The sequence below is a fragment of the Sinohyriopsis cumingii genome, chromosome 10, assembly GCF_028554795.1.
Source record: "Sinohyriopsis cumingii isolate HCF-2022 chromosome 10, ASM2855479v2, whole genome shotgun sequence".
Taxonomy (NCBI): Eukaryota; Metazoa; Mollusca; class Bivalvia; order Unionida; family Unionidae; genus Sinohyriopsis; species Sinohyriopsis cumingii.
In genome coordinates this window covers 44,364,516-44,376,757 of record NC_142970.1, presented here as the reverse complement: position 1 = coordinate 44,376,757, position 12,242 = coordinate 44,364,516, and the positions used below count along the sequence as shown (strand labels likewise).

The following is a 12,242-nucleotide window of genomic DNA, read 5'->3' as shown; positions in this document are numbered from 1 at the left end:
TTAGAAAGTGAATTTTTAAATTAAAGTTACCAATTTTGGCTCAGTGTAATGAAGTATTGTTATGAGATTGTTGTCCATTAAAGTGCTCACACATACTATCAGGTTCTTTATTAGTGTGGACATTAAAGTGTTCACACATACTATCAGGTTCTTCATCAGTGCGGACACATTAAAGTGTTCACACATACTGTCAGATTCTTTATTAGCATGGACACATTAAAGTGTTCACACTTACTGTCAGGTTCTTTATTAGCGTGGACACATTAAAGTGTTCACACATACTATCAGGTTCTTCATCAGTGTAAACACATTAAAGTGTTCACACATACTATCAGGTTCTATATCAGTGCAGACACCATTATTTAGGCTTTAAATGGAAATTCCAATAATGTTTAAAATATACAATACTTTGGTGTATGTGGAAGTCGATGCTATCCCATATAAGTGAATTGAAAGCGATCAAAACAATTTTTTTTTACAACATTATTTACATTCTTTTATAGACCAAAGTGTCTGGTTGCATATTTATTTGAATTTTGACTTGAAAAGTTAAAGATAAATGAATATATATTTCATGACGTCATGTCTCTGTTTTACTTACACACTTGTAATTGCTTTGTTGCAAAGTTTGTTTGGTTATATGATATAAAATATTCAGCCCAAATTTCATTCCTGACTAAATTTATTCAGCACTAAGAAATTTGTAAAGTATGAACTATTTTTGATAGTGACTCAATGTTTCTTTCTCTTACAGTATTTATCCATCAGAGACTACAAACCATGTGAAAAACGAATGAAAGGCTGGATCCCAGGCACTAGCCAGCATAAAGTAATCCCATGCCAAGAGTTGCTCCCATATGTGACCATACTTTGGACCCAGCATCATGCCAAGAACTGAAACTGTACATGGGCACACTTTGGACCCAGCATCATGCCACGAATTACTACTATGTGTGGCCATAGTTTGGGCATAATCCATATCGAGAGTCTCTATTGTATTTGGCAAATTTGTATTATCAAGATAAGGGAGCTAGATTGGATTAATATATTATGTGTTCACTTGGATGTGTAAGTGGTGAGCAAGTATAAAAGACTTGTTGACTATGGAGAAAGAAAACAATAGCGTTGACTATAAAGAAACACAAAACAATTATAGTATTGACTATGGAGAAATACAATATATACATACATTACCGAATTATAATACCTTAGGCGAACTACTAGGGGACTATGGAGGAACACCAGACAATTATTGTGCTGAATATAGATAAACACAACATGTGTATAGTATTGACTATGGTGAAATAAAAGACATTGATTACTTTGACTATGGAGACAGTTATTGTTATTTCTTGGAAGCAGTGAACAATGATGGGATTTTAACAGAAAACATTATCCGTTTCCTTTCTAAGCTACTAAGTGATACATATTAAGAGATTTCATTAGTTACTCTGTTATTTGAATGTATTCATTGTTTGCTGATTTAAATGTTACCCAATTATACTACCAATGGTGAACTACTACTTCCTCGCAAATCCAGTTCTATCAGATATTACTTTTAGCTAAGGGGAGCTAAACGTTGTCTGCTGACCCACGTGACTGTTGGGTGTAGTGATCTCCCTTATGTATAAGGATTGGCTGCAAAACCCATTAACATGTCAGTTACTACTTCAGCTTGTGTCAAGAAGCAAGCTCTCATAAATGATCTTGCAAAATCCAGAATCCACTTGGAAGATGTACCATTACAAGTTGGCGGATTTTTTTTTATACTTCTGACTGCTTATGCGGCTTGAGTGGTTAGAGCAAACACTTTAGCTGCGTGGGGTCATGGTTCATACCAAAGCCTTATAAGAATGGTACTAACAGCTGCCTCGATAGGTGCTCAGCATTATGCAGTTTTTGTTAGGAATGGTTAGCCTCGTATTGGGATAACGTGACTGGGTGGGACATGATGCTATATATCTGCAGCAGTATGCCTCAGCGCTAGACAACACTATCAACTGCCAAACTGCAGATGTCTTAGCGATATGAAAGAATTGTGTTAGCTACGTTAAATATCCAAAACATACACACACAGAGGTTTTAACTTCTAAGGAAAGTATATTCATTCCATATATCCAACATTTACTCTTATTATGCCAAAAACTCCTTATATATGAAGAATTATGTCTTTACTGATACATACAGGTGAGCTTTGTTTACTGCGGCATCCTTGGTGTTGGAATGCCATGCTGCAATGATCTACCTGTGAGTGCCATCCTTTGCATTTCCTATCAGTAGTATTGTATTTGCTACGGCATCCTTAGTGTTGGAACGCCATGTTGCTATGATTCTACATGTGTCAGCCATCCATTACCTTTCCTATAAGTAGTGTTGTATTTACTACAGCATCCATAGTGTTGGAATGCCATGCTGCAATGATTCTACATGTGTCAGCCATCCATAACCTTTCCTATAAGTAGTGTTGTATTTACTACAGCATCCATAGTGTTGGAATGCCATGTTGCTATGATTCTACATGTGTCAGCCATCCATTACCTTTCCTATAAGTAGTGTTGTATTTACTACAGCATCCATAGTGTTGGAATGCCATGCTGCAATGATTCTACATGTGTCAGCCATCCATTACCTTTCCTATCAGTAGTGTTGTATTTACTACAGCATCCATAGTGTTGGAATGCCATGCTGCAATGATTCTACATGTGTCAGCCATCCATTACCTTTCCTATCAGTAGTGTTGTATTTACTACAGCATCCATAGTGTTGGAATGCCATGCTGCAATGATTCTACATGTGTCAGCCATCCATAACCTTTCCTATAAGTAGTGTTGTATTTACTACAGCATCCATAGTGTTGGAATGCCATGCTGCAATGATTCTACATGTGTCAGCCATCCATTACCTTTCCTATCAGTAGTGTTGTATTTACTACAGCATCCATAGTGTTGGAATGCCATGCTGCAATGATTCTACATGTGTCAGCCATCCATTACCTTTCCTATCAGTAGTGTTGTATTTACTACAGCATCCATAGTGTTGGAATGCCATGCTGCAATGATTCTACATGTGTCAGCCATCCATAACCTTTCCTATAAGTAGTGTTGTATTTACTACAGCATCCATAGTGTTGGAATGCCATGCTGCTATGATTCTACATGTGTCAGCCATCCATAACCTTTCCTATAAGTAGTGTTGTATTTACTACAGCATCCATAGTGTTGGAATGCCATGCTGCTATGATTCTACATGTGTCAGCCATCCATTACCTTTCCTATCAGTAGTGTTGTATTTACTACAGCATCCATAGTGTTGGAATGCCATGCTGCTATGATTCTACATGTGTCAGCCATCCATAACCTTTCCTATAAGTAGTGTTGTATTTACTACAGCATCCATAGTGTTGGAATGCCATGCTGCAATGATTCTACATGTGTCAGCCATCCATTACCTTTCCTATAAGTAGTGTTGTATTTACTACAGCATCCATAGTGTTGGAATGCCATGTTGCTATGATTCTACATGTGTCAGCCATCCATTACCTTTCCTATAAGTAGTGTTGTATTTACTACAGCATCCATAGTGTTGGAATGCCATGCTGCAATGATTCTACATGTGTCAGCCATCCATTACCTTTCCTATAAGTAGTGTTGTATTTACTACAGCATCCATAGTGTTGGAATGCCATGTTGCTATGATTCTACATGTGTCAGCCATCCATTACCTTTCCTATAAGTAGTGTTGTATTTACTACAGCATCCATAGTGTTGGAATGCCATGTTGCTATGATTCTACATGTGTCAGCCATCCATTACCTTTCCTATAAGTAGTGTTGTATTTACTACAGCATCCATAGTGTTGGAATGCCATGTTGCAATGATTCTACATGTGTCAGCCATCCATTACCTTTCCTATCAGTAGTGTTGTATTTACTACAGCATCCATAGTGTCGGAATGCCATGCTGCTATGATTCTACCTATGGGTGCCATTCTTTACATTTCCTACTGGTAGTGCTGTAAATTAAGATTGTCTGTTGTCACTAATTTCCAGGTAACCATCATTTGGTATAGCTCTGTGCCTACTGTGAATTTCCAACAAGGCAGGTGCAGGCCCACATGTTTATAATTTTCATCCCTCCAAATAGTATTGTCAATATCTTTTAACTACATTGCTGTTTTAGACTGTATGCTATCAATTTCTGGTTCAGAGTTTCAAGATTTATTTCTGCACCAACATTGCATTCTAAAGATAAATTAAGGGCTACACAGTTTTATACATGGCACTTTATTGTCTTACAGACTAGAACCATGGGCAAAGCTGAGGAATGCAAAGCTGAGGAAGAGGACAGCAAATATCGGCATGCTGACCTTCTCTCAGTGATACGATTTGCGACAGACAAAGGATATAATTTAGTTATTAACCTTTTGCCATGAAGCAACGGACCTCAACACACACTGGCACCGAAGTCACCACCACATGTCTCAGCTTTTTAGCTGATTTATATCGCCCTTGCTTCCTAGGGGTATTTCATTGTGGAACAATCGAGGGAAAAAGCTAAACGAACAGCCATTTTCCCTCTCACTCATTAGACACACAGCCTGATTACTTGGATCAAACATCCCATATACTGTCCCAACTTAACAATCCTGATGACATCCTCCCCACAGCTATGGCCTATTTCCGTTTCAACCAGCCTAGGCCAGATACTAAGGATCACGAAACGCTCTCAGTCAACAGACACAGAAGGGCTTCTACGTTGTCAAACCCAACCAATCCAGGCATTTATGGCGACCAGTCTGTCCCATGTTCTGTCTGGAGAAACTCATTTATTACGGTACCCAACTTAGTTCATCACATTCCAATAGATGTCGCTTGGCAATTTATCAACAATGCTGCCATACGAGACTCCTTAATCAGCGACTGTTTGGACATATTGATTTCTAAGTCACAGCATTCTACGAGTTTAGTGACATTGCCTCTTTTGCCAGCTAAGTATTTAGCATTACAGGATATCTTAACCTCAATTCATGCAAACCAGAGGTTGCTTGGTCTCAAGTGACATCAAAAACTCTAGACTATCTAATGACAGTGGACAATTCAACTATCTGAGCCCCCATTGAGCAAATGTTCAACATTTGACCCCGGAGTTTTGCCACCCTCATCCCATTCCATCTTCAACCTGAATTAGAGCTGCATTATCTGTCAATCTTATGACAAAAAGATAAAGTCCAACTTCAGTTCTTTATGCAATCTGGGAGAGTTACAAACTTCTAGACCTGCTTTCATCATTGGATCTACCTTTGCGATACACAAGTATTTGATTCGGAAACCTGAGTAGTTGACAGTAATACTGCCACTTTGTGGATGACAAAGCCACACTCCACATATGTGCATTATAGCTTAGGTCGCCTTTGAATGCGCCTATTGCAATGGAGGTCAAACGTTTGCCCACTGGACCAGTCCCTCACCATCTGCATACAATTGAGGTACCGTCTGTGGAATTGGGGCAAATTAACCTGTCTCACGGTGGATATACCTCTGCAACAACTGCCCAAGATTGCAGACTGTACCGATGTATGTATGGAAGGCTGTGGAGCCCGCATCCTATCATCCTTTTGGGAAGCCAGTGGTGCATCATATCCCCAGGAGTGACATATGCATATCAAGATTCTGGAGATGGTAAAAGGAATATATAAATGGAATGGAGTCCACATTCCGTATAACAGATCCACAGTAGTGAAGTCTCACAAACAAGATGGAGAAGCATGTGACCAAATCTTTGCATACTGGTGTGGGGTTTCTAAAGTGGTATTGTCAACAAAAAAAATCTATGTACAAAGTTCGCCATATCCAGGGACACCTAACATACTAGCCAAGTCTTTCTCCTGGAACAATCAACTAATACAGACAGAATGGTCTCTTCATCTCTTGGTTTTCACTCAGATATGTACCTGATGGGACTAAACATCGTTGGACCTGTTTGTGACAAGAAGGAATACCAAACTCTTATCCTTCACATTTATAGAACATGCCTGGGCAGTCAGTGCTCTCAGCTGATTGAATAGACGTGGATACATGCGCCTACCCTCCAACACCTCTGATTCCAAACGTAATACAGAAAGCAAAATAATCACAATATCATGTTATCCTCATTGCATCACTCAGATGGAAGAAAGTGTGGATCAACAATGTCATCAGACAACAACGATCGCAGTTTCATTGTTATGCAGAAATGTATAGCATTCACGTCTGAATCATATTAAACAGACCCTCAGAAATAAATGATATTCATGACCAGTTGTGGAGAAACTCACTCAGTCAACAAGGCCCTTCACTCTGACAGCAAGCAAAAGAAAATGGCACGTTTTCATCCTACAGTGCACAAACTAACATATCCTACCTGTCCAGGCGTTTAAACTGCATATAGCAAACTTCCTCCAAACTGGCTGTTCAAAGAAAGCTGGCATTGAGTACAGGAAAGACTACCGCTCCACCATCGCTGACTCCTTTCCTTATCATGAAAGAGAGGATATCTGGCAAAACAAGGACTTACCCAACCTTGTTTCCAACTTCAAGTATACACGGCGAAAAACACATTAGCCCTGTGCTCAAGTTGGAAACAATATTAGATATTAACCAGGCCGAATATGACACCTTTAGAGCCACTTTCAAAGTTATGACTGGCGCACCTTTCATATAAGAACTGCTTCTCCATGGCATGAGTGACTGTGGGCATAACTAGCATAATATATGCCCTATCAGCAGACTCGAATGACATGCAGTTCGACACGACAGGTTAGTCTTACTCACGAAGGCATCCCCTTTCATTTCCAAGAACTGTCTGCTTTCCACAGGTAAAGATACTTTGGTCATGAAATCTCTGACTAGTCTGGACACATCAGCTCAAGGCCACTTACAAGGCTTGGGCTTTGAAGTGGTACTGTAATATAACAGACCTGATGCGTCAAGTGAGGTTAGGCCTAGCTTTATATCTCTAGAAAGAGTAGGAGAATATATGAATACGCTATCTTGTCCAAGATTCAGTGGCTTATTCGCTCTGCATAGTGAAAAATATCAGCAGCTCAAATGAATTATGCTTTTTGGCTCATGAGGTTAGAACAGTTGCCACCAGCATACATTCGACGGGAACTGTTCTTTAGCTGTCATTCAAGCCATGGTATGTAGATCAGTTTACATTCTCTGGCATTTATTTCCGAGATCTATCATCCCAAAGTCTCCTGTTGTAGCTGGTGGGACCTTTCTCAGTGGGGGAACAGGTCTCTCTTCCAGATCAATTGACAGCTTCTTAAGACGCAGCTTCATAACTTCAACCGGATTTGCAGGGGAAGGGGTGACATTTTTTCCCTTATTTGAAGCCGCTCCCTGACAGATGGAGCCCCTCCATTCGGTTTACGTAGAAGCTGTCTCATACCTTAGGTGTCTGAAGATGGTATTTACATGGCACGGGGATTTACCTCCCTACACCTCTTACTTCTAAATTATTATGATTGGGTAATGTATTTAAAGAATTTAAAAACAAAATCCTAGTAAAACATGTCTTCTTGAGAATACTTACCCAGTCATGATACACATACACCCTCACAGCATCCTGTAGTTATAGCCATAGAGAGAATGCCTTACACTTCAGTAGAAGCTGACAGGTACATGGATTTTGATGCCAATCCTAATACCTAAGGGGAATTCCCTATGTCCAACTGCCACCAAGGTCAGAAGACATTTATCTCCCTTTAGCTAAAGGTATTATCTGGGTGGGTTGGATTTTCGAACTATTAGTTTTCTCCTAAGGTATTATGAGTTGATAAGTATACTCGAATAAACATGTTTCACTATGAAAAATTGATTTCATTGATTTATTGATCATATTTTGCATTAACTGCATTATTTCTCATGTGACAATATCAGCAGTTAAATTCGGATTGTGACAACAGTAGCTAAATCAGATGACAACATCATCAGTTAAATTCGGATTGTGACAACAGTAGCTAAGTCAGATGACAATATCAGCAGTTAAATTCGGATTGTTACAACAGCTAAGTCAGATGACAATATCAGCAGTTAAATTCAGATTGTGACAACAGTAGCTAAATCAGATGACAACATCAGCAGTTAAATTCGGATTGTGACAACAGTAGCTAAGTCAGATGACAATATCAGCAATAATTGAGGACTAAAATATCACCATTTTGTGTAGGACCAGGACCACACGAACATTTTTCTCACAAATTGTTTCCCTTGCTGAGAATGGATCAGTAATGACATAGCTATTGATAATTATAAATATACTAAGTAAATATTCATTAATACTTTTTAACAGAAGAGCTTGTGCAGAGGCGTTTTGTCCAGTGACCAGTGTTTAGTTTTATTGGTCCCTCATCCATCTCCAGTTGGTTGCTATCTACTATTTATATTGCCCAGTGTTCAACATCGTTTGTCCATCATATGTTAGCACTTTAGTTGCTTGTTATTTACTCTACTGAAACTACTGAGAGAAGTACACACAAATACCAAACCAACATCACATTAAGCCCTAGGTTTAATTGGTCCTGTAACTGGTGACCTTTGGACATCCAGTATGGCAATAATCGCAAACATCTTAAGATGCTTGTTGTTGTTTGGATAGTTATATTGACATTCAGTTTTAACTTGAAGACTCTACAACGTTCAGCTGGTTGAGAAGTTGTGATTGTATAAGACAAGGAGGTCATGATGGACATCTTGAAAATCTTGTTATTACTTCTCTTGTGGAACACATGGTCATATCAACATTTATTTGTAGTAAAGCACCTATTATGATGCCTTGTTGATCTTAATATAAATTGTGCCAATCTGTCATTTCATAAGACCTCTATGAAAATCTTATCACACTGCTTCGTCTGAACAGATGGTCATATTGACATGGTTTTATCCACTGAAAGACTTGTTATAGTGTATGGTTGCACAATTAAAATGGTGCTCATTTGACTAAATCGTTTTGCTTCATCTCTTAAATTGCTTCTTCCATTTAGCTGAATATATTGAGGAAGGGTAATGAAACCTAAGCACAATAATGACTATATAATGCTGAGGGAATGAGAACTAAGTGCATTGCATAAAAAACACCTGATCAGGCTACCCTGATGGACTGGACACATATGATTTGTATCCCATGGATGAGGAGTTAACATGGCTTCTTGCTGAATGTATGCAGCACTGTACATTTTAGTTGGTTATAGAGGAAAATGTTGCTGATCCATAGCCTTTGAAAATAATAACTCATATGTAGGAAAATAGATATATCTCAACCTTGATATGTTGGACTTTTTCTAAAGAATATCTGAGATAATTAACAGTATCAAGCATTAAAAATGACAAAATATGCTTTTTTATATGGGATCACTGAAAGTTCTGTTCTTATGGTAGAGTATCAGTCCATTCCAGTGACATTTGTTTTATGATATAAGACCTGATTCAAGAATTGTTTTATCACTATTGATTGATATTTTATAAGTATAGTGTTATAATAGAATATAGATATAGTTGGAGAATAAACTATAGGTATATTTGTATAATTTACTATAACTATATTTGTATTAATTTATTAGCAGTTGAAATGACATAAATTATGGTTTTCTGTGCATGTTTCTTCATATAGTTTTTATTTGCATTTTACATAACACTGAATTGCAATTGATTATTGTATGGAATGGACGGACTAGATTACCATCATGTATCCATCATTTAACCATTCCTTGTTGCCACTCTGGAGTCAATATTTCTTATCTCATTGCAATGAAGCCTTGAATATGGATTTACATAGTCAAAAGATCTGTCAGTTTGATAATGAGTGAAATCCATACATATTAATTAGGTGGTCTGGGATCAGAATTATTATTACCCCTCTTTGGTAATGTTTCCAATCCAATTGTAATCAGACTTCAACTGTATGATTATATGATCAAAATCTGAAGCAAATAGTTACAAACATACAATGGAATTTTTCTAATCAAACCAAGTATTTGTGCTTCAGTGATGCATATCAATAATTGTATTTTATGTATAATATTTACATTGAATTGCCTGTATTGTGCATCCAAACCAAGTATTAGATACACTTTGTGCCTTCTAATGCATACCAGTAACTTAAATGCCATACACAACATAAAAGTCATTAACAACTTATAATGGTATCACTGTATTAAAGTATCTGAAATATGTGTTGCTCTTATGTTAGCTCATGAATAAATGTTGAGGCTAGACAGTATATTCATGCTCATAGTATACTCATGCACACAGTATACTCATAAACAAAGTGTATTCATACTCACATTATACTCATGCACACAGTATGCTCATGCACACAGTATACTCATACAATATACTCATACTCACAATATACTGATACTCACATTATAATCATAGGATATTCATCCTCACATTATACTCATAGTATACTCATGAACACAGTATACTCATAAACACATTATATTCATACTCACATAATACTCATACACATTATACTCATACTCACATATTCATGATCACAGTATACTTATACTCATACACAGTATAATCATAACCATGCTCACAGTATATTCATACACATTATAATCATACTCAGGATACTCATACAGTATATTCAAATTTGCATTATACTCATAATAGAGTATACTCATACTCACAATCACAATACACTCATACTCACATTATACTCATAGGATGTTCATACCCACGGTATACTCATAGTATACTCATAACAGTTTACTCATAGTATACTCATAAACACAGTATACTCATAAACAAAGTGTATTCATACTCACTTTATACTCATGCACATTATACTCAGTCACATACTCATTCTCACAGTATACTTATTTTCATACACAATATACTCATAACCATGCTTACAGCCTACTCATACGCAGTATAATCAAACTCAGTATACTCGTACAGTATATTCATACTTGCATTATACTCATGCTCAGAGTATGTTCATATGCAGTATATTCATGCTCACAGTATGCTCATACTAGCTGTAAACTCATACTTGCAATATAATCATACTTGCAGTAAACTCATATTCATACTGTATTCTCGTACTCATACTCACAGTATACTCATGCTTGATTCCTTTAATGCAAAGAAATAAATTTTAAACAGTGTAGTTCTAACAGTATTTAACAGATAATGAATTCACACAAAGAAATCAATTATATTCACTGCTTCGGTGGCCTAGTGGTTGGAGTGTCTGCCTCTGATTAGGGAGGTCGTGGGTTCGATCCCCGACCGAGTCATACCAAAGACATATAAACTGTACTAACAGCTGCCTCGCTTGGCACTCAGCATTAAGTGTTTAGTGTTAGGACTGGTCGGTATAGTCTCCAGATAATATGACTGTGGTGGACATCATCCTACATGCCTGCAGTTTGATGCCACAGTGTAATACATCATTATAAACTGCTACACCGCATATATCGTAGTGATATGACTGAATATTTTTAAGCTAAGTTAAAAATCCAAATCGCACACACACACGTCACAAACTAGGAAAAGTACAATCCTGACCAAGTAAAGTCCTCAATGTGGTATTGATACATCCCTTCCAAGTAAATGACTCGGAAGGAGGTATTGATACATCACTGGCTTACATTTTTTCAATTCATACTGCTGACTCTGTTCCAAGTAAAGGACTTGAAGACCACTCCAATGGCCTAGTGGTTAGAGCGTCCGCCTTGGAAGCAGGAGGTTGTGGGCTCGAACCCCAGCCGAGTCATACCAAAGACATACAGATGCTCAGCTTTAAGATCTTAGTGTTTGGACTGGTCGGCTTTGTGTCAGAATAATGTGACTGGGTGGCACATCATACCACATGTCTGCGGCATGATGTCCCAGTACTAGACATGACTATAAACTGCCACAATGCAGACATCATAGTGATATGACTGAAAAAGTGTTAAAGCTATGTTACAAATACTAATCACACAAACACACAAAGGACTCGGAATGAGGTCTTGTTATTCCATTGGTGTATGAGTCTTATATTCATACTAGTATACTGTGTATGTTGACCAAGTAAAGGACTCGGATTGAGGTTATGTTATTCAACTTGTATAGGATTGGTATGTTCATACTAGTATGCGGTGTAGCAGTTTATAACGATGTATATTCATACTCACAGTATACTCATACTCACAGCATAATCATTCACACATTATATTCATACTCACAATATACTCATGCTCACATT

General features: G+C 37.6%; 1 protein-coding gene across 5 annotated transcripts in view; it reads left to right on the top strand.

The window, feature by feature from the left end:
* LOC149789953 (uncharacterized) overlaps positions 1 to 1,327 on the top strand; it is a 173,515-nt gene extending 172,188 nt beyond the window's left edge. For all 5 annotated transcript variants that reach the window (XM_089972031.1, XM_089972029.1, XM_089972030.1 and 2 more), the window contains one exon: positions 755 to 1,327. In XM_089972031.1, coding sequence (XP_089828157.1) covers positions 755 to 786 — 32 coding nt within the window. In that variant the 3' untranslated portion in view covers positions 787 to 1,327. The remainder of the gene's footprint in view (positions 1 to 754) is intronic.
* Positions 1,328 to 12,242: the final 10,915 nt, after the last annotated feature.